This window comes from Orcinus orca, chromosome 20, assembly GCF_937001465.1.
Source record: "Orcinus orca chromosome 20, mOrcOrc1.1, whole genome shotgun sequence".
Taxonomy (NCBI): domain Eukaryota; kingdom Metazoa; phylum Chordata; class Mammalia; order Artiodactyla; family Delphinidae; genus Orcinus; species Orcinus orca.
The window spans coordinates 693985-717502 of NC_064578.1; the positions used below are offsets into that span (position 1 = coordinate 693985).

General features: G+C 54.3%; 1 protein-coding gene across 12 annotated transcripts in view; it reads right to left on the reverse strand.

Annotated features, from left to right (window-relative positions):
- ACSF3 (acyl-CoA synthetase family member 3) overlaps positions 1-23518 on the reverse strand; it is a 66054-nt gene that overhangs the window by 17986 nt on the left and 24550 nt on the right. For 11 of the 12 annotated variants that reach the window (XM_049702833.1, XM_004280055.4, XM_049702832.1 and 8 more), the window contains 2 exons: positions 16020-16132; positions 135-261 (listed from right to left, as the gene is read on the reverse strand). In XM_049702833.1, coding sequence (XP_049558790.1) covers positions 135-261; positions 16020-16132 — 240 coding nt within the window. Of the gene's footprint in view, positions 1-134; positions 262-406; positions 564-16019; positions 16133-23518 lie in introns of all 12 variants that reach the window. The other variant, XM_049702834.1, reaches the window with a different exon arrangement.

Here is a 23518-nt window from a genome sequence, read left to right on the forward strand (position 1 = left end):
GGAGGTGCAGCCTTTAAGACGGGAGCACAAAGTGTACCCCACCCCATCTCTGCCCGCCAGGGAGGATTGTGGGGACGTCCCGGTGCGGTGGTACCCGGGTGACCCTCCCGTCCCCTCTGGACCCTCCTTCCTACCTGTTTTGAACCAGCCGTCCGAGGTGAAGGCGGTTTTTGTTTCCTCCGGCTTGTCCCAGTATTCCCGGAACACAGAGGGCCCCCTGACCAGGAGCTCCCCCTCCTTCTCTTCAAACCCTGGGGTCACCTGCAACAGGAGAGAGAGGTGGGCGTCAGAGCTCGCCCCTCCAGGGCACGTCTCCACCTGCCCCCGCCCCTCCCGAGGCCCACACGCTCTCCTGAAATTAGACACTTGGGTGGGAAAGACGGCAAACGCAGCTTTCCGTGCCCACCTCGGTCACGCCGGCCGCCACCTCCGCGCCTGCCCCGCCCGGGGGGCTGTCCACCTCGCTTCCCCAGAGCTCGCTGCTGGGCCCCATTTGCCTGACTGTCCACCTCCAAAGGCCACGCTCCCGTGAAACTCTGTCTTCAGGGTGACTCTTGGACCGACTGCGGACACGGGAGGAGAGGGCAAGCTGCCCACACCTGCCATGGCTGCTGGAGAAGCTCGGGGTCGGCAGCTTCGGGGTAGGAAGGGAGCCCACAGGGCAGCCCGTTAAGGAGGGAGAGCCGGGCACCTAGGACAGCGAGGTGGTCAAGAAGCAGGGATCTCAGCGTTTCCCCTGCTGGGAGCACAGCGAGGGCGGGAAGGGGGCTGCGTGTTAGAGGACACGGAGTCGATGTCTGTGATGCCAGGAAAGGATACAGCGAGGCGGCACCACACGCCGCGGGGCCCAGCGAGCCCCTCGGGTGCACCGTCGCTGGCTCCGTGCTCACAGAGTTGGCTGACAGTTAACTGTGACCCATGAGATCAAGTGCCGTACAGGCCTGTTCAGCTCATCAGCTCCCACCTGGGATGAACTTTCCTGGGGAAAGAATATCCCCCTCTTTTAAAAAAAATCAGAGCCCCTTTGAAACGTGCTGTAAAATCGTCTGAGTTGTTTGTCTGAGGCCTGGACGGCAAGCTGGACGCCCCCGGGGCCAACCCTGCAGGCAGAGGGTGAGGAGAGTCTGCCCCACAGCAGCTCTGTTCCCAAGCCTTGCTGTCGACTCATCACCCTGGTTCTCACACAGGAGTGATGTCACCGAGGGGACCGGGCTGCATGTTCTGGGCCCAGCTGAGCTCCTGCCATCAGCCTGCTCAGAGGAGGTGTTTGTTTGTTCAACTAAACTGCAGGCTTTATTTGTATTTCACCATTTTTTCCACTGCCATCCTTTATCTCCTCCACTGCCAAGGTCAGCCTGGCCATGGGGTGGCACACCTGCCGGGCAGGTATACACGGCAAGGCAAAGGCTGTGAAAATAATCTGACGTGGAAACCAGCCCCAGAGATGGCAGGTTGGAACTGGCAGGCTTAAGTCAACTAGATAATAGTAAAACAAGAATACCAACACCCTCCACTGGAACTGAACAAGGTCCAGAGTCTCATTACACGATGTCCAAAATGTCTAGGACACAACACGAAATTGCTCAGCACATGGAAAGCCAAGCAAGTGTCCACCCTTATGGAAAAAGGCCATCAGTGCAGGACAACACCAGACGGCACAGATGCTGGGAGTGCCTGAGAAAGACGTGAAAGCGCATGTCATCAATGTGCCTGAGAAAGACGTGAAAGCACATGTCATCAATATGCTCCAACAAGTAAGGGAAAAAACACTGCAAATAAGCGGGAATATAAAGTCTCAGCAGAGAAATAAAAGACACAGAGCAGAACCAAATGGAAATGTTAGAACTGAAAAACACAACAACAGAAATAAGAAAAATTTGCTGGATGGGCTCAAGAGCAAAATGGAGATTACAAAGCAAAGAATCTGAGAATTTGAAGACAGAACAATAGAAGTTACCCAATCTGAACAACAGAGAAAAAACTATTGGAAAAATTGAACAGAGTCTCAGAAGCCTACACCAACACCACAAGGGCTAACAGTCACACTATTGGATTCCCAGAAGAGAAGCTAGGGGCAGAAAGATAGTTGATAAAATTTGGCTTAAAACTCTTCAAGTTTGGTGAAATACATTAATGTGCAGATTCAAGAAGCCCCATGAACCCCAAGCAGGACAAGCCCAGACACATCATAATCCAATCACTGAAAACTAAAAAGAAAGACAAAAATCTTGACAGCAGAGCATAACTTAGAGGCATTCCAACGACTACTGACTTCTCAGCAGAAACAATGGAGGCCAGAAAAAAGTGGAATAACATATTTTTTAAGCGTTGAAATAACTGTCAACCCAGAATTCCAAATCCAGTGAAAATAACCTTCAGGAATGAAGATAAAGTGAGGACATTCTTAGATGAAGAAAGAAGAGAATTTGTCGTCAGCAGATCTGACCTAAAACAAATGACTACAGAGTTTTCAGTCAGAACAGAAATGACACCCGAATGAACCTGGAAGATCAGAAGTAAAGGAAAAGCAACAGAACTGGTAAATATCTGGTTGAATAAAACTGACTATTCTTTTCCTCATGAGTACTTTAAAAATATTTTGACCATTGAAAGCAAAAATTGTAACATTGTTTAATGGAGCTTACCGTATACATAGACGTTACGTATGACAACAACCACCTAAAACGGAGAGGGCAAAGTGACCCACAGAGTGGTGACAAAGATTGGAACATATGTATATGCATAACTGATTCACTTTGTTATAAAGCTGAAACTAACACACCATTGTAAAACAATTATACCCCAATAAAGATGTTAAAAAAAAAAAAACTAACCTCATTTCCATAAAGACAAGCAAAAGGAAAAAAAAACCTTTAAAAAAAAATCCAGTTTTAGCAAGAACTTGGCTAAGTCAGTGTAGTAAGAGGCCCCCTCCACCCTGATATCTGCTCACCCTCATATCTGACCAGGTTCCTCATCCCCCACCATCTCGCAGTTGATGTCTGACCACCAGGCTTTCAGACATCCTGTTAGGTCAGTTTAGCCAGAATCCCCCTGACCCTTGATGTTTCCTCTTTGCAAATTTCCATCCAATGACTCCACCTGCTCCTTGGCTGTGAACCCACACTTGCCGACGCTGTATCTGAAGTTGAGCTCAATCTCTCTCCCCTCCTGCAAATCCCACTGCAGTGGCTCCTACACCCATCGTGACGGTCCTGAGTCGGCCTCATCATCTTTTTTTTTTTTGCGGTACGCAGGCCTCTCACCACTGTGGCCCCTCCCGTTGCGGAGCACAGGCTCCAGACGCGCAGGCTCAGCGGCCATGGCTCACGGGCCCAGCCGCTCCGCAGCACGCGGGATCCTCCCTGACCGGGGCACGAACCCGCGTCCCCTGCATCGGCAGGCGGACTCTCAACCACTGCGCCACCGGGGAAGCCAACCTCACATCTTTAACATGAGTGATGATTAATTTTTCTTTGACAGTACATGTAGTAGGAGTTCTGTGTTCTTCTGGAAGTGTCAAAATGTTGAGTCTAAGTAGATTTCAAAAAGTGAAGTATGTATTTTGTAGTCCCTAGAACAACTACTAAAAAACTAGAAGACATGTGTTCAAAAACTCAACAGATAAATTAAAAGGGAATACTAAAAAATTGACCCCAAAGAGGGCAGTTAGAGGGAAGTCAAGCAATGAGAAACCAAGGGACAGAACAGTAAGCAAATAACAAATGAGAGGCTTAAATTCAAACATATCAATAGTCACATTAAATGCACATGGTCTAAACTGGCCAATTAGAAGACAAACTTCAGATTAGATTAAAAAACATACATCATGCAACTGTATGCTGTCTGTAAGAAACTCATTTCAAATACAGTTACGTGGTAGGTTAGAAGCAAAGGGATGGAACAATATATACCATACAAACATCGATCGAAAGAAATGGAAGTGGCTATATTAGTACCAAACTAAATAAACTTAACAGCAGAATGTTAGCAGCAGCAGTACATGATGATAAAAGTCAATTCACCAAGAAGGCATAGTAATTATAAGTGTGCGTTCACCAAGCAACAGATTTTCAAAATTCATGAAACAAAAAACTGATAGGAGGGGGCCTCCCTGGTGGTGCAGTGGTTAAGAATCCACCTGCCAATGCAGGGGACACGGGTTGGAGCTGGGGTCCAGGAGGATCCCACATGCCGCAGAGCAACTAAGCCCGTGCGCCACAACTACTGAGCCTGCGCTCTAGAGCCTGTGATCCACAACTACTGAAGACCGTGCGCCTAGAGCCCGTGCTCCACAACAAGAGAAGCCACCGCAATGAGAAGCCCACGCACCGCAATGAAGAGTAGCCCCTGCTCGCCACAGCTAGAGACAAGCCTGCACGCAGCAACAGAGGCCCAACGCAGCCAAAATTAAATAAATAAATGTATTAAAAAAAACTGATAGAAGAAATAGACAGATAATTATAACTGGAGAATTCAACACTCCTCACTTGGTGCTTGAACTAGTAGTCAGAAAACCAGTATGGCTTTGAGAGACCTGAACACTACCATCAACCTTCTTCATCTAACTGACATTTACACCCCAACCAAAACCAGCAGAATACACACTCTGTTCAAGTGCACTAGAACAGTCACCAGGAAAGACCACATTCTGGGCCATAAAACACAGCTTAACAAATTTTTAAAAATTGAAATAATATCAAGTATGTTTTCTGACTGTAGTGGAATTAAACTGGAAATCAATAACAGAAAAATTGAACAACACACTTCTAAATTATCCATGAGTCAAGAAGAAGTCTTAAGGAAAATTAGAAAATTAGAAAATATTTTGAACTGAATGAAATTAAAACACAACATATCAAAATTTCAGGGGTAAAGCTCAAGCAATGTTTAGAGGGAAGTTCATATCATTAAATGCACATATTAGAAAAAAAGAAAAAATCTCAAATCAATAACCTAAAGTTTTACCTTAAGAAACTAGAAAAAGAGAAAAAGAAGCCAAAAGCAAGCAGAAGAGAAGAAACAATTAAGATAAAAACTGAAACCAATAAAAATTGAAAAGAGGGACATCCCCGGAAGTCCAGTGGTTAAGGCTCCGCCTTCCAATGCAGGGGTGCAGGTTTGGTCCCTGGCCAGGGAGCTAAGATCCCACATGCTGCCGGTTGTGGCCAAAAATTAAAAAAAGAAAAAAAATTGAAAAGAGAAAAATAATGGAGAAAATTCAATGAATCCTCAAGTGAATTCTTTGAAAAAAGATTTTAAAAATGGATAATCTTCTAGCAAGAATAACAAAGAAAAAATAAATAGAAGACATAATTTATCAACATGAGTTGTGGGAAGTGTATCACTTCAGACTATGCAGACATTAAAAGGTCAATAAGGGAATAATACTGTGAAAAACTCTATGCGCATCAAGTATTCAATTTCTCAAAAACCACAATCTACCAAAACTCACCCAAGATGCAATAGATGACCTGAATAGTTCTTTAACTATTAAAGAAACTGAATTCATAGTTAAAACCTTCCAAAAGAAGAAACCTCTAGGCTCAGACGGTTTCAGTGGAAATTCTATAAAATACATAACACCAATTATATACAATCTCTTCCAGAAAGTAAAAGAGGAGGGAATACCTCCCAACTAATTTTATGATGCTTACATTACCTTGATACCCAAATCAGAAAGAATTTGCAAGAAAACTGCAGAGCAAAATCCCTCATGAACAGAGACGCAAAGATCCTCAACAAAACGTTAGTAAAGCAAATCCAGTACCGAATAAAAGGAATGACCCCCCACGGCCACGTGGGGTCTGTCCTGGAATCACCAGGGAAATCATCCGTGCCGTCCACCATACCAGCAGCCTAATGAACAAAACCCAATCAATGCAAAAAAGACATGTGAAAATATCCAAAATCCATTCACGATAAAAAACACTCTCGGACTTCCCTTGTGGTGCAGCGGTTAAGAACCCGCCTGCCAATGCAGGGGACACAGGCTCGAGCCCTGGTCCGGGAAGATCCCACATGCCGCAGATGGAGCAACTAAGCCAGTGTGCCACAACCACTGAGCCTGTGCTCTTTGCCCGTGAGCCACAACTACTGAGCCCATGCACCACAACTACTGAAGCCCGCATGCCTAGAGCCTGCGCTCCGCAAAAAGAGAAGCCACCGCAATGAGAAGCCCATGCACTGCAACAAAGAGTAGCCCCCGCTCGCCACAACTGGAGAGAGCCCGCGCACAGCTACAAAGACCCAACTCAGCCAAAAATAAAATATAAATAAATAAATTTATATATTAAAAAAAAACTCTCGGCATATCAAAAATAGAATGGAATCTACAAAAAGCCTATAGCTACTGTCATGCTTAATAGTGAAAGACATTTGGTCTTTGCCCATAAATTGGAAATAGGACAAGGACATCCACTCTCACTATTCCTATTTGGAATCATACTGGAAATCCTACTCAGGACAATTAGGCAAGAAAAAGAAATAAAAGGCATACAGATTGGAAAAGAATAAATAAATCTGTTCTATTTGCAGAAAATAATTGTGTATATAGAAAATCTCAAGGAATTAAAAAAAAAATCCTCCTAAAACTGAAAAACAAATTTACCAGGATTACTACAGGATACAAAGGCAATACACTAGAATCAACTGTATTCCTATACGCTAGTGATAAACAATTAGAAACAAAAAATTCTATATTTACAATCACTGAAAAAGAAGAAGAAGAGGAGAAAGAGATGGAGGAAAGAAGAAATACTTAGGTATAAACCTAGCAGAACATGTTCAGGAGCAGCATGCTAAAAACCTCACACATCCACTCCCCCACCCCCCGCCAAAGCAGACCTAAGTAAATGGAGAGGGGCACCGTGTTCATGGATTGAAAAGAGTCATCGAGGTAAAGATGTTAATTCTTCCCAAATTGATCTATAGGTTTAATGCAACTGTGACCAAGATCCCAAAAGGATTTTTTGTAGATACAGACAAGCTATTTCTAAAATTGGTATGAGCAAGCAAAAGAACTAGAATAACCAAAACAAAAAACAAAAAACCCTGAACAAGAATAAAGTTGGTAGAATAACAGTCCTGAGGCTCACTATAAAGCCACAGTAGTCAAGGCTGTGGTGTCGCAAAGGAACAGACACACACACCAGTGGAGGAGAATATACAATCTATACATGAACCTGCTGAAACATGTAAAATTGATTTTTGACAAAATTGCAAAGAAGAAAGGGTAGTCTTTTCAGCAAACAGTATTTGAACAACTGGATATGGAAAAAAATAAGCTCCAACTAAATTTCATATGTAATGCAAAAATTCACCAAAATGCACAATAGATATAAATGTAAGCCATAAGACTATAAAACTTCCGGGAGAAAACCTTTGTAACCTGGAGTTAGAGATAACACCAAAAGCGTGATCCATAAAAGTAAGAGAAAGAGAGAAATTAGACCTCATGAAAATTAAAAACTTCTGCTTTATGAAATACAAGACAATGTAAAGACAAGCCACAAACTAGGAGGAAATATTGGCAAATCAGATATCCGACAAAGAACTCTTGAAACCCAACAGTAAGAAAGTAACCAGAGGGGAAGTGGGCAGAGCAAGAAACACCAGGAATCCAGCTCCCACCTGGACAGCAACTGCACAGGCAGGATCTGTCTGATGTAACTATTTTTGAAACCTGGAGTCTGTTGAAGGCTTGCAACTTCCAGGGGAAGGCTTGGAGGGTAAACTGTGGTTAATTTTGGTCATTTTCAGCTCTTAGCTCTGTAGCAGCTACCACTCCCCCCGCCCCCGCAGGCAGCTGTGCATGTATTCCTAGAGCAGCTTGCAGACAGACTGTGGAAGCCAGGGTGGGCAACACGGACGCAGATCTTCAATAAGATTATGTCAGCAGATTTCTCATCAGAACTTTGGAAGCCAGAAGCAGTGCACCCATATATTCAAAGTGCTAAAAGAAAAAAAAGTTGACAAAGAATCCGATATCCACTAAAAATGTTCTTCAAAAGTGAGGGAGAAATTAAGACATTTCCAGATAAACAAAAGCTGAGGAAGTCTGTGACCACTAGACCTGCCCTGCAAGAAATGCTCAACTGAGTCCTGCAGGTTAAAAGAAAGCACCTAGTCAGTACACCGAAGTTGTATGGAGAAAGAAAGATCTCAACAGAAGTAAATACACTTACTATGACACATTGTTTTCTACATGATTTAGGAGACTAACACATTAAAAAAATTATGTGTAAAAACTAGTATTACAAACTCTGGTTTGTAACTCCAAATCTTGTTTTCTACGTAATTTAGGAGACTAATACATTGAAAAGAATTAACTTATGTTTTAGGGCACAGAATGTATAAAGATGTAATCTTGTGACATCAACAGCTGAAAGGGGTAAGGACACAACTGTAAAGGAGCAGAGTTTTTGCATGTTATTAAAGTTAAGCTGGTATAAATCCAAATTAGTGTTAAAATTTTTAGAAAGATAAATGTAATCCTTGTGGCAACCACAAAGAAATTAGCTGGAGAAAATACACAGAAGGAAATGAGAAAGGAATTTAAACATTTCACTACAAAAAATCAACTAAGGGCTTCCCTGGTGGCGCAGTGGTTGAGAGTCCGCCTGCCGATGCAGGGGACGCGGGTTCGTGCCCCGGTCCGGGAAGATCCCACATGCTGCGGAGCGGCTGGGCCCGTGAGCCATGGCCGCTGGGCCTGCACGTCCGGAGCCTGTGCTCTGCAACGGGAGAGGCCACAACAGTGAGAGACCCGCATACCGAAAAAAAAAAAATCAACTAAACACGAAAGAAGACAGAAATGCAGGAAATTAGGGACCAAAAAAAGCTATATGGCACATAGAACACAAATAGCAGAAGTAAGTCCATCCTTATCAGTAATTACTTTAAACGTAAATGGATTAAATTCTCCAGTCTAAAGACAGATTGGTGGAATGGATAAAAATCCATGATCCAACGACAGTAGACCCTTGAGCAATGTGGGGGTTATGGGCAGAGACGCACCACACAGTTGAAAATCTGCATATAACTTTACAGTCAGCCCTCTGTATCTGTGGTTCCACATTCATGGATTCAACCAACTGTGGATCGTGTAATACTGTAGTGCATGTTTACTGGAAAAAAAACCCCACATATAAGTGGACCCGTGCAAACCCATGTTGCTCAAGGGTCAGTTGTATAGCCTTCCTACAAGAAACTCACTTGAGATCCAGAGACACAGGTGGATGGAAAGTAAAAGGATGGATCAAGATATTCCTGCAAATAGCAACTGACCAAAACAGACCAGGGTGGCTGTACTAATATCAGAGAAAAGAGACTTTATTCACACACCTAAGGACAAACCGTCAAAACATATGAAGCAAAAACCCTGACAGAACTGAAGGGAGAAATGGGCAGTTCTAACTGAGTTCCATTCTACCTTAGAAATCCACATCCCTGTGTCCTCTTCGTCAGCACGCCCCAGCACTGGGTGCCCTACAGAGACCTCTTATCACAGTCACTCTTCTGTCTCAGGGCAGGCATTCTGGGTATTGCACATCACCTGTTCAAATCACTGTGTGCTTGTGTCCTGACAATACCTACTGTGTGTTAATTTACAGACACGATCACCCAACCCTGTGCTGCGTTCACTCCAGCTCCTGTCGTCTGTGGACCCTCCCTTTATTCCTCCATCATGCTGGACCCACAGCCAGGTGCATGCTGACCGCAGGCGAGCAGGCCTGTATGGTGGGCAAGAAGCGGACCAGAGCTCATCCAGTCAGAGCGGACTTCCTGCCCACCCCCAGCACTGAGTCCTAGATTCCTGATTTCACATGGTAAGAAAAGATATTCACAAGCTTCTTCCAGGCAAGTTGCATGAAATGCAAGATACTAACTTTTGAACTCCACAGAACACTTTTTCACGTTTAGCATCTCTGAAATTGGGCTGTGCCTCGCCACGGATGGGACATGGATTTGGCGAACAAGGATGACCACTGTCCACGGACACTGCTCTGCCCCTTCCCGTGACACGCAGACCAGCCCCCGAGCTCAGGAGCTGCTGGCATGCAGGCTCTGTGGCCACAGACACGCGGAGCACAGAGTCAGGGTCTTCTGGAACCGAAACCAACTCTCCGACCTGAATCCCCTCAAGACCCCTCACCTACCCAGCGCCACCCACTCAACACTCCATCTGAGCGTGTTCCTAGGTTCACCTAATACACCCATCCTGGGTTCAATGCCACAAAGACACACCTACCCCCCAATTCTAATTTTTGTACAGATCTGCCAGGGAGTCTCTGGTCTACAGAAAGCAAGTATCAAGAAACTAAGACATGGGACTTCCCTGGCGGTCCAGAGGTTAGGACTTCACCTTCCGATACAGGGGGTGCGGGTTCCCTGGTCTGGGAGCTAAGATCCCACATGCCTCACAGCCAAAAAACCAAAACAGAAGCAATACTGTAACAAATGCAATAAAGACTTAAAAAAATGGTCCACTTCAAAAAAAAAATCTTTAAAATAAAGAAACTAAGACACGTCACCATTTTCTTTATGCCAGAGAAAAACAAGGCATTTTTTCATTTCTTCAGGGAGGGGGAAAGTGAACCACCAATTCGAAGTTCTAATAACAAACAACCTAAAATAATGCGTAACCATAAACGCTGCCTTCGACTCAAATCCGTCCTGCGTATCACCAGGTCACAGGCAGAGCCAGGGCGCTGCAGGTTTCTGCCGCCATGCCTCAGAACCACGTGGAGTTACACTACCCGTCCATGGCACTGGGCGGGCAGTCCCCGTACTCTGGGGACCCAGCTTGGGTGCAGGGGCCAAGGCACGCATCCAAAACCCGGACTCCCGGCGACTGCGTGGCTTCAGACCACACCTGCCATCCACCCTGCAGTGAAAAGTCTGGGTGCCCTCACAGGGGACCCCGTTCGGGTGCACAGGAACGTCTTGACCCAGGGCACCCACACCTGACACATGTACTCCTCGTTCGAGCGCCACTCTGTCATTGGGCGGCCAGGGCCATGCCCAAGAGCTGCCGGTGTGAGAACACGTGCTTCCTCATCTGAAAGCATATCAGAGGCGGGAGTTACTGTAAAGTACCCGGTGGAACCATGACCCAAGCTCCAAGGAGGGGGAGTTGAGCTGGCGGAAGGTGTGGGAGCCCAGGTGAGGGGGCAGGACCGGGGCAGGGGCAGAACCGGACACACGGCAGAGCCTGTCCCCAAAGGCCTGGCGCCTCTTGGGCCGTGGGCCCCACTCCCAATGCATCCTGATGGGAGGGCTGTGTAGCTTACTGCCCACTGCCCAGCCCCAGGACAGGAGCCGGTCCTCACAACACGGAGGATGAAGCCAACAGAGGGGGCGGGGTGGCTCCAGGGGGACATTAAAAGCACAGTTGGGGGCAGGCAAGCGGCACAGGGTGCTAAGTGCTCCAGATGCTCACCTGGCACGTCAGGGGGCCTACTGGACCCGCTTTCCCATGTGAAAGTCCTCACTTAGGGTCCTGCCACCTCCTACCAGGCCCTTGGAAAAGAGGTAGTGGACCCACCTCACCCTAAGAGGCAGAAGCACATGGCTGACGACGGTCAGCTGCTTGTCTGAAGTGAGTGCCTTTGTGGGGACAGCGCCCCACCACTCATCGCAGGGCAGAGCGTGCCCAGGCCCCACAGGGCCCCTGTCCCCGTCCCCACCTCCACGGTCCGTGCAGCAATCCATGGTCCATGGCAGCGACAGGGGAAGTGGCGAGAGGGAGCACGGGAGAGGCGGGTGGCGGGGGGAGCACAGGCACCCACATATCAGCCGACTGTCCAGGGCGGCAGCTTGCACGTCAGCCACACGAAGTAACTGATTTTTTTTTTTTTTTTTTTTTTGCGGTACGCGGGCCTCTCACTGTTGTGGCCTCTCCCGTTGCGGAGCACAGGCTCCGGACGCGCAGGCTCAGCGGCCATGGCTCACGGGCCCAGCTGCTCCGCGGCACGTGGGATCTTCCCGGACCGGGGCACGAACCCGTGTCCCCTGCATCAGCAGGCGGACTTTCAACCACTGCACCACCAGGGAAGCCCAAGTAACTGATTTTAAGGGGATAAAAGAAAGCGGCGCTCGCTGCCGCTGTCCTCCTGCCCCAGCTTGTCCCACACCCCACGTGGGTGTCTGCATCCTCTGCAAGACAAGAGGATTCCACGTGAGGCCTGGTCACCTCTGCGTTACACGGCAGTGTGGCCCGTATCTGTCTGTCAATGGACCCGTCTCTGCTGGCTGGCATTTGGGTCTTACGTTAAGTGAGCAAATTGAAACAATAAATAAAGAGACAACTACACCTCAATAACTAAATTTAAAAAAAAGAGAAAGACCACACCACGTGCTTGCAGAGTTTGCCAGCTGGGAAGAGGGACAAAGCAGCATCGCAGCAAACAAAGCCCCCTACCCCATCCCCAGGGCCTCACGGGAGACGGCAGAGGACACCGTGAAGCTGGAACCACCTCACCGGGGCCAGGGGACCCTCACGCTGGGGGGAGGCTGCCCGCTCTTCCAGCCCCTGATGTCCCGCCGGACGAAGCGCAAGACTCAGGAAGCGATGGCTGCAGAGCCGTGGAGGCTGCGGCCAGGGCACCCGCACGCTGGGAGACACAGACGGGGATCCACGGCAGGAGCCCAGCCATGCTCTGCAGGGTGCGCAGGGGACCCTGACCGTACCCAGGACAAGGGAGCATCCCCTGAGCGTCGGGCATCCGGCCTCCACAGCCTCCCTCTGCCCTTGCTCTGGGCTGGCAGGAGTGGACCGGATTCTCCCTGCTGCCTGGGAGCACCCCTTTTTGCAGGGCTCCTGTCCTCCCCTGGGCCTCCGCTTTGCGGGGCAGACACAGGCCCGAGAGCCCCCTGCTCACCACTCCTGATTCTCGGCGGTCGGTTCCTGCCAGAGAAGCAAGAGCTCTCAGGCTTCAGAGGCGGGGGACCCTGACCGCAGCGCTGCACCGCCTGGTGGGCGCCGTCACCGCTGCTGCGCTTCCTTCCCCAGGCTCCAGCCCGGGGGGGCTCCCCACGTGCGGCCTGGAGGAGAGGAGTAAGGAAGGGAGGATGGAGAGGCCCCAGCCACAGACCCCACAGAGAGGTCAGCCCCAGCGAGGCTTTGGCGCACCACCAGCCCTGCTTCCCCGCCGCGGGCTCAGCGCGCACGCCTGCCACGCTGCACACATCTCCTTGGTCAATGCACCTGCGCTGACCTTGCGCCTGCCATTTGGGTCAAAGAGCCTGTGACCATCAGGCTTAGGGGGTACTTCCAAGTTCAAGATGTGCCCTTATGACAAGCAAAGAGGACCCTGACCCCAGAGAGCCTGCAGTGGAGGGAGTCGCCACGCGGCATCATGGGGGGGGGGGCGGTGATAGCGGCAGGTAGGCAGTGAGAGGAGGACGGACGCTGCAGGAGCCCATGCTGGCCTGCATGGCGCCCTGACAGAGGGGAAGGGCAAGTGCACCGGGAAAGGGCGCGCGGGCTTTCTGCACACTGGTATTTTTGCAACTTCCCTGTAAGTTTGAAGTGATTTCCAATTAAATGTTAACAAAAACCTTGAACCACACCGCCTGCAGCCCCCAGATTTCAGAACATGAAAGAGTCCCCGCCGTCTGGACCTGCCGAGCGTGGGCGGCGATCAAGAGAGCGGGTGGGTTTTCCCTGTGAGTCCCCCTCAGGGACAGAGCCAGCACTTTCCAGGCCAGGCGAGCAGCCGGCGTCCTCCTCACCGCCACCGTCAGCAACGGGGAGTGCCTGTGACGTCACAGAAGCCGAGCGCAGGCGCCTCCTCAGCAAGGCCTGAGCCCGGTTCTCCTGCCTTTGGGGCGCACCCCGTCCAGGCCCGTCCTGCGCAGCGCAGGGACCCAGGCGGGGGCTCCACGGAGGTCTCGCCCGCCTGAGTGTGGAGTCTGGCCTTGTTTCCCTCTAAGGGTCCCGGGGGCGGGGCGGTGAGCAATACCCCAGCCGGGAGGCGGCTCCTGGGGAAAGCCACGGGAAAGGGGGAGTGCCCCTGTCGTGCTGCCGGCAGCGGGGAGGGGGGGACGGCGGTGGCCTCTGACCAGCCGGGGAGCGAGCCCAGGCCCAGGCCCACCCCAGCCCCCGGGGGCAACCGGCCTGTGATTGCGCTCTCCGCCCCGGGCCGTCATCGGCCATGGAGACGGCTCCATTCTGGACCGTGTGTCTCACTGACCCCTCGACTGAGTTGGAAACGTTCTAGAACACGCCGCCGCGAGCTCCAGGTCTCCTTAACTTCACGTTTATGAGGCCTCGCTTGTGGCCAGCAGATCGTCATCCCTGCCCTGTCTCCACCGCCCCCGAGCCCCCACACCGTGGACCACGCGCTTCCTTCTCAGACCGTCAAGATGCTCAGGGCCAGGCTGCCACCTCCTATTCTGAGCGCGTTTCACTGAGGAAACCCCTACAGACCCCAGCAGGAGCCGGGTGAGGGGGCGGCCGCTTGCCCCAAGTTGCTAAACTTCAGTGTGACTGAGGAGGGAGACGCTGTCCACCCACACCTCCTCTCTGGTAGCATCCCTGCCGCACCCAGCATTACAGGTGCTCAGGCAGGGCAGTGCAGGAGCCCCCCTGCCATCTGTGCTGCTACTGCCTGATGGACCCACATGCCCCCGACGCTGCTCTGCTGGGGACCTCCTCCCAAGCGGGGTCCCCAGAACGACACCCAGAACCGACGGACCGAGCATCCAGCAAGGGGAGGCAGCCTCATTACTGCAGGAGGGCTGGACGCTGGGACAGGTGACTCGGGTGTGAGCACGAGTCCCCGAGGGGCAGAGAGGACCGCAGGGCACAGGCCAAGAGCCAGAAAAGGACCCTAAGCCATGGGCATGGCTGACGGCCCTGGACCAGCTGGGCTGACGCAAGAGCCCAGGCAGCAGGCAGCCAGGGAGCGAGAGCCACGGCTGGGGACCTTGAGGCCACCCTGAAAGCTGCCCACACAGCGTGGGCGGGAGCAAGGCTGGTCTGGAGGGCCATCACGTGTGGGAGGAGAGGCCGAGGGGGCACGAGCCCAGCAAGGGGGTCCAGGTGAGAGGTTCTTGCGTAAACGGACACATACTTCTTGGTGTCATTTTTCATAAAATTACAGTAAAAACCACCCAAGTTGCGCCTACGTTCTCGAGCTAAGACATTCAACAACCATCTCTTGAATGCTGCCGTTTCCCACTGCAGACCGAGGCCCACAAGGGCAGGGCCTGTCCGCCGCCCCTCCCGGCACAAGTGAGAGGCAGGATCGCTGCTACTTTCAGCTTTTAAAACTTCTCAGGGTGACAGAGGTCAAGAGTATGTACATCCTCTGTGGAGAAAACAATTTCTCAAATCAAAATTCCACCTCCAGCAAAACCCGAGCCTCTGCTGTGACCCTGATCACCCGTGACCAGCAGACCTGTGGCTGTGAAGCCCTCACTCTGCTGTGACCCTGACCACTCGTGACCAGCAGACCTGTGGCTGCGAAGTCCTCACTAAAACGAGACAACAGTCCTCTCTTCCCGTTGCCCCCCGGAGCTTAGAACAGCACAGAAAGCAGGGAACAGTGACTTCCCAAGCGGGGAACCTCAATTTACAGCTTCCGTGAATCTGTCCAAATGGGCGACTGCAAGGCTGGGGGCCGCTGACACTGTCGGCGTCCACTCCGAGCGGGTGCCAGCATCCCGCCAGCGCAGAACTTTTAACAAGATCCTGCCGACAATGATCTCTGCTTGAACTCGGGCTCTCCTAGCTGAGGCTATCAGGACCCATCTCAACGTGGCCCAGAGGACAGAGCCCAGGAGGAGCCTGGCTGAGCGCGGGGAGCCCTGCTGGGCCTCACTCTGCACTGCACCGTCCACACGGCAGGCAACGCCCCAAACACCAGCACTGCCCTGAGTCGAGGCCCGCCAGCGGCGCCGCAGTTCAGGCCCGTCCCCGAGCGGTGGGGACTCAACCTCTGCCATCGGCCTCCTGGGTGGTCGTGGCCGTGTGATGCCCACGTGCCGCCAGAGAGAACACAGGGGCTCACCTTGGTGTCCTCCTCATTTCCCTCCGCGTGGACAACGTAGGGGTAGCCGTCCTTCTGCAGGTTTTCTGACACAATGCGCACCTCGACGCCGGGCAGCGGGGTCCCCACAGAGCCTGCAAGGGGCGGGGAGGCGCGAGGGAAAGAGGCGGTCAGCAGGATTCTGAAGGACAGAGCTGTACACTGAGGTGCTCGGGTCTGCCTGACGTCACGTGCACACACGGAGGTGGGGGGATCCCGCGTGGATGTCACGTGCACACACGTGGGAATCCCGCCTGGACATGACGTGCGCACACAGGGGTCCTGCCCCTTCTCACGTGCACACAGCGGGGCGAAGCCCCAGGAGCCAGTAGCACAGCCTTAGGCGGGACACGCAGAGCGGCAGCCCGGGCTCCGAGCACCCTACAGGGCCTCCAGGTCACTTCGGGAGGGCCGCCCGGCGCCCAGGGCAAGATGCAAGGGCACTTCTATCTCACTGGGGCGCCTGGCTGAGCGGTCGGGCACTGACGACCGCAGTTTGTCGCTGGCGAGGGACTGCAGTGGGCCAGATGCCAGAGGGCGAGCGCGTCCTCACGGCAGGGGTGACACAGCCAGCGTCCCGGCTCGCTTGTTAGGCGCCTGTGCGTGGCTCAGCGTCTTCACCCCTGTGTGGCTATAATCAGCTTTTGAACCTGCAAAGGTTAGGGCAGGTGGTGCCCTGGCCGCAGTGGAGTCCCCGTGGCCACTGGAATGAAGAGCTGAGGCGGGGCAGAGGTTCCAGGGCCAAACGCTTCACTTCAAGGTCTCAGGCCCTTTTTTTTTTTTTTTTTGCGGCACGCGGGCCTCTCACTGTTGTGGCCTCTCCCGCTGCGGAGCACAGGCTCCGGACACGCAGGCCCAGTGGCCATGGCTCACGGGCCCAGCCGCTCCGCGGCATGTGCGATCTTCCCGGACCGGGGCACGAACCCGCGTCCCCTGCATCGGCAGGCGGACTCTCAACCACTGCGCCACCGGGGAAGCCCCTCACGCCCTTTATTTTAACTGTTATCAATGAGGACTTGTCACAGGAGCAAAGTCCCGGGAAGCCCACTTGGCAAACTCCACGAGCTGCTTAGTGCTCTGGGATCCACACGCCTGGAAAGGTCTGTGACACAGGGCTCCGCTTGCTAGATGGCGCTGCCCTGTCCTCCTCAGCCCGTCTTCTGTCTGAGGTCCTGGGGGCCGCCCCCGCCGCATCTTCCTCCTCCTTCCTCCCCTCCTTCTCTTTTGCTTCCAAAGATTTAAAAACTACAGTGAAATCCATATATGATGCAGCTATTCATCATAAAGCCCAGGATTCAGGGGCATTCAGCACATTCACAACATCGTTCCATTAGCACCTCCATCTAGCTCCAGAACTTTCCATCAGCCCAGAAGGAAACCTGTCCCCGTCAGCTGTCGGATCTTCCCCCGACCCCAGCAACCACTAACCCATTCTCTGCGGACTTGCCCCCCGGATGTTGTGTATGAAAGGAGCCGCCAGGCATGTATCCTCCTCTCTTCCTGCTGGGGCCAGTGGCTGCACGAGTGCCAGGATGCTCAAGACGGGAGACAGCCTGGAACAGGAGGTGTTCCACCTCAGCTGCAGACAAGACACGAGGACCAGAGACAAGACCTAGGCTGTGAACGTGAGCTGGGGCCAAGCCCTGCCGTCCTGCAGGCTCTGCAGGACCCGGGGCCAAGGCGGCCACAGTCCCGACACTCGGGATGTGTTTCCCAGCGGACCTCAGCGTCGTAGCTTCCCTCTGGATCTGTCTCCAGTGAAGCGTCTGTCTCAGCCCTGTCGTCTGCGTTGCTCCTCCTTGGACCTCACATCTGATAAGCACCGGCAGGGCCACAGCTCTGACTGCTTGGTTACAGACCAGGCCCAGGCATCTTGGAGATTTTCCCAGGTCTTCACATCACTCCCAATTGCTCATATTCCATGGCCAAAAGTCAGCAGGCTGACCTAGGATTTAGCCCTCGGTGTGTGTGTAAAAGCCACAGAAGGTTTAAGGGAAGAAATGGGTTGATAAAGTGCAGGAGAGAAAGGCCGTGTGTAAGAGGACATCGGTCGGGCCCACTAGGCTGATGGTCCTTCTTCCTGGGCTCCCAGGCAGTAAGAGGGTTTCTTGCTGTGTGAATTGATTTATCACTTTCTGAGACTGGTCAGGGTGATTCCTTTATTATGTGGCACAAGTAAAGCGTCCCATGAACACACCTAGAGCCGTCAGGCGGAACGTGATGATTTCATCAGAAGTAAAGCGTCCCATGAACACACCTAGAGCCGTCAGGCGGAACGTGATGATTTCATCACAAGGCACTTCATTAAACCAAGTACAGAACCTTAAGCACGAGCAGCCGCCTCGCTCAGGAGTGAAATCTGCTCCTCCTCCCGTTTCCTCTGAGCTCTCGTCCCCGCAGTGGTGTGACGCCTGCTCAGGGCCAAGCCCTCCAGACGGCGACGCCTCCTGAAGTGTGAGCCCTGGGGAATCCTCGGAGTACGAAAGCCCCTCCACGTCCCTCGTTTCGTGTTTGTAAAAAGACACTTTAGTCTCCTAAACCTTCCCTGAGATCCAGAGAGCAGACTGAGGCAGTTACTAATTAGAGAAACAGAGGAACACAGACACAAAGAAAAAGCAGTTACCTCCGAGCTCAAACAATAAATCGGTAATAAGACAGAGTCGTACCTCCTCCTCAAGGGACGTACACACTAATCTGACGCACATCTTGGAGTTGTTCCGCGTGAACTAAGTCCCCCACCCAGGTGGAGGATGGTGGCTACATGCTGAGACCCCCAGACTCGTTGGAACCAGAAGGCTGATGACTGATATTCCTGGGACACCACCCTGTTACCTCACCACCAACCAGTCAGAAGAATGTCACACATCCTGCAGCCCTCCCCGAAAATGTCGCCTTTAATAGCCCTTCCCTGAAAGCCATAAGGAGTCTGGGTCCTTTGAACACCAGCCAGTTGCTCTCCTTGCCTGGATCCTGCACTTTCCTTCACCACAACCCAGTGTCAGTAAATTGGCTCAGTTCAGTAACACTTACAGCAAGGAGGAAGCAGAGGCTCCATCCAGGAGCTGGGAACACAGGGAGATGTGGGGAGATGCTGTGGAGAAGGGAACCCTATGGGATCTGCTGTGGCCTCCAGGGAGGTAAGTGGCTGCCCTCAGTCCCACAGGACTGACAGTCACAGGGGCATGTCCCCACTTACCCACAACTTCTGTACAACTTGGCTGCAAACTGGGGGTTCCCTGGGCCCCTCCTGGGATTAAACGGTTTGCTAGAGCAGCTCGCAGAACCCAAGAAAACAGGTCACTTCCTAGAATATCACTTCATTACAAAGGATACAAGGTGGGAACAGCCAGATGGAAGACACACCTCTATCAAGTATGTGGGTGGGTGGGAGTCTCTAAACTTGCACACTCTCCAGGCACATCACACTCCAACACCAACCTGTGTTCACCAGCCTTGTTTTGGGTTTTTATGAAAGTTCTATTATGCAGGTACAATTGATTAAATCATTGGCCATTGGTACTTGATTCAACCTCCAGCCCCTCTCCCATCCTAAGGAAGTCAGGACTGTCCACTCTATTCAATGAAACCTGAACTGCTAAGAATGTCTATAAAGAAAACACTGACAGGGCTTCCCTGGTGGCGCAGTGGTTAAGAATCCACCTGCCAATGCAGGGGACACAGGTTCCAGCCCTGGTCTGGGAAGATCCCACATGCAGCGAAGCAACTAAGCCCGTGCACCACAACTACTGAACCCACAAGCCACAACTACTGAAGCCCGCACGCCTAGAGCCGATGCTCTGCAACAAGAGAAGCCACCGCAATGAGAAGCCTGCGCACCACAGCGAAGAGCAGTCCCTACTCGCGGCAACTAGAGAAAGGCTGCGCACAGCAACTAAGACCCAACACAGCCAAAAATAAATAAAATAAATTTATATATAAAAAAAGAAAACGCTGACAGAATTACAGCACCACTACCACAACGGTGGCATTAAAATCGCCACAAAAACACCTATGATTTGTTAAAGTTAGGTCTACAAACGGCAGAGACTGCTGTTAGGGCAGGGCAGCTGCTCAGACCCCAGAAGCCCCCGCCCCTACCCCAGTGGGTGGAACAGAGCAGGGCCAGCCTCCTACACCCAACTAGATGGAGCCCCGCCCACGCCAAGTGCACGCTGCCCGTCCCATGCACGTGATGCTACACCGCCCACGCCACGTGCACGCTGCCCCTCCAACACCGGGAGAAGCGGCCCCGCCCACACAACGTGCACGCTACCCCCGCCCACACCGCGTGGACGCTGTCCTTCCCACGCCGCGTGACGCTGCCCCCCCCCAGGCTGCCTGAGGCTGCCCCTCCCACGCAGCGGGACGCGGACCCTCCCAGACCGCGGGTCGTGGCCCCCCCAACGCGTGACGCGGCCCGGCCCACAACGCGTGATGTTGCTCCGCCCATACCACATACACGCTGCCCCTCCCACGCCACGTACACGCGGCCCCGCTCACACAACGGGCACGCTATCCCTCCCACACCGCGTGGACGCTGTCCCTCCCACGCCGGACGCTGTCCCTCCCAAACTGCGAGACGCGGCGCCCCCACACCAAGAGACGCTGCCACGCCCACACCGCGTGACGCTGTCACGCCCACATCACGTACACGCAGCCCCGCCCACACCACGTGACGCGGCACCGCCAACATCACGTACACGCTGCCCCGCCCACACCACGTGCGTGCTGCCCTCCCCACACCGCGTGCACGCTGCCCCCCCAGACCGCATGACACGGCCATTCCCACACCGCGTGATTCAGTCCCTCCCAAACCATGGGATGGGGGCCTTCCCATCCCCCGTGACGCTGCCCCTCCCACGCCTAGCGCACACTGCCCCGCCCACGCCGCGTGACGCGGCCCCGCCCACACAACGTGCATGCTGCCCCTCCCACATCGCGTGCACGCTGTCCCTTCCACACCGCGTGATGCTGCCCCTCCCACACCGTGTGCACGCTGCCCCGCCCACACCGCGTGACGCAGTACCTCCCAGACCGCGGGATGGGGGCCTTCCCATGCTGCGTGACGCTGCCCCACCCACACCACGTGCACGCTGCCACGCTCAACCGCGTAATGCGGCCCCTCCCACACCGCGTGACGCTGCCCCGCCCACACCGCGTGACGCAGTACCTCCCAGACCGCGGGATGGCGGCCTTCCCACGCTGCGTGACGCTGCCCCACCCACACCACGTGCACGCTGCCACGCTCAACCGCATAATGCGGCCCCTCCCACACCTCGTGACGCTGCCCCACCCACGCCAGGTGCACGCTGCCCCTCTCACACCGCATGCACGCTGCCCTTCCCACGCCTCGTGCACACTGCCACGCTCACACCGCGGTGACCCGGCCCCTCCCACACCGCCTGACGCGGCCCCCACCCACACAACGTGCACACTGTCCCGCCCACACCGCGTGAGGCGGCCCCTCCCCCACCGTATGGACGCTGTCCCTCCCACGCCGCGTGACACTGCCCCTCCCAGGCCACGTGAGGCGGCCCCTCCCAGACCGCCTGACACTGCCCCGCCCACACCGCGTGACGCTGCCCCTCCCACGCCACGTACACGCGGCCCCGCCCACACAACGGGCACGCTGCCCCGCCCACACCGCGTGGACGCTGTCCCTCCCACGCCTGACGCTGTCCCTCCCAGACTGCGGGACGCGGCGCCCCCACACCACGAGACGCGGCCCCGCCCACACCGCGTGAGGCGGCCCCGCCCACACTGCGTGACGTGGCCCCGCCCACACAACGTGCACACTGCCCCTCCCACACCTGACGCTGCCCCTCCCAGACTGCGGGACGCTTCCCTGCCCACGCCACGTACACGCGGCCCCGCCCACACAACGGGCACGCTGCCCCCCCACACCGCGTGACGCGGCCCCTCCCACACCACGTGGACGCTGTCCCTCCCACGCCTGATGCGGCGCCCCCACACCACAAGACACTGCCACGCCCACATCGCATGACACTGCCACGCCCACACCACGTGCGTGCTGCCCTCCCCACACCGCGTGCTCGCTGCCCCTCCCAGACCGCATGACACGGCCATTCCCACACCGCATAGACGCGGCCCCTCCCACCCCGCGTGATGCAGTCCCTCCCAGACCATGGGATGGGGGCCTTCCCACCTCCCGTGACACTGCCCCTCCCACGCCTAGCGCACATTGCCCCGCCCACACTGCATGCACGCTGCCTCGCCCACACCGCGTGACGCGGCCCCTCCCACGCCTCGTGCACACTGCCCCACCCACACCGGGTGACGCGGCCCCGCCCACACGACGTGCATGCTGCCCCGCCCACACGACGTGCATGCTGCCCCCCCACACTGCGTGATGCAGCCCCTCCCACATCGCGTGCACGCTGTCCCTTCCACATCGCGTGCACTTTGTCCCTTCCACACCGCGTGATGCTGCCCCTCCCACACCGCCTGACGCGGCCCCCACCCACACAACGTGCACACTGCCCCGCCCACACCGTGTGATGCGGCCCCTCCCCCACCGTGTGGACGCTGTCCCTCCCACGCCGCGTGACGCTGCCCCCCCAGGCCACGTGAGGCTGCCCCTCCCAGGCCGCCTGACACTGCCCCTCCCACACCGTGTGACGCTGCCACGCCCACACCACGTGGACGCGGCCCAGCCCACACCGTGTGATGCGGGCCCCACACCGCGTGATGCAGCCCCGCCAAGACCGCGTGGACGCGGCCCCTCCCACACCCGCAGGGACTGAATGTCCTCCTGGTGTCCACTGGGCAACAGGCTGGCTGCAGTCAGAAGGGCAGGCTGTCCTTCTGCCTCCCTTTAGAACGGTGTCATCTGTGGCCAGGTGACTTTAATTGTCCTGTGGCTCTGTCCGGCCTCCTGTGACTGTGCCTCACTGGGTCCTGGAGCGCCTGTCTGGCAAGCCCTGTATCTGATAGCAACCTCCGATCAGCGGATGTCAGGCCCAGCAGTTCAGGTCACCACCCCGGGCCTCAGCCGAGCAAACAGTATCCTTCAGGTCACGCGCCCCTCCGGGCCGCCAGGGAACCTGTGATGGGCCAGGCTGGCAGGATGTGTCCCCGGAGCAGTCCAGAGTCCCGGCTGGAAGGAGCCCGGCCCAGGAGTCAGGGGCACAGAGGACACAGCCTGATTGCTCCGGAAGCGGCGCTCAGGGACTCACTCCCGGATTCAAGGTTGACGGCTACTTCCTTCATTGTTTCTAAACCAAAGAGCCGGCCGTATACCCACTGTGAGCCGCCTGCTTCACGGGCGAGAAAAGACCCCGGGCGCTTGGTTCCGGTGTCGAGAAGAGGCCACGCACAGCCACGGCAGAACCCTGAGCCTGAAGAGCTGCAGCCTATTAAGATTCGAGAATTTCTGCCCAGAAGCCTCGGGTTTAGGGCCCGGGCGCAGGTCCCTCTGTCCCGGGGCCTTTGCCCCCGCCCGACAGAGGGTATCCTGGTCC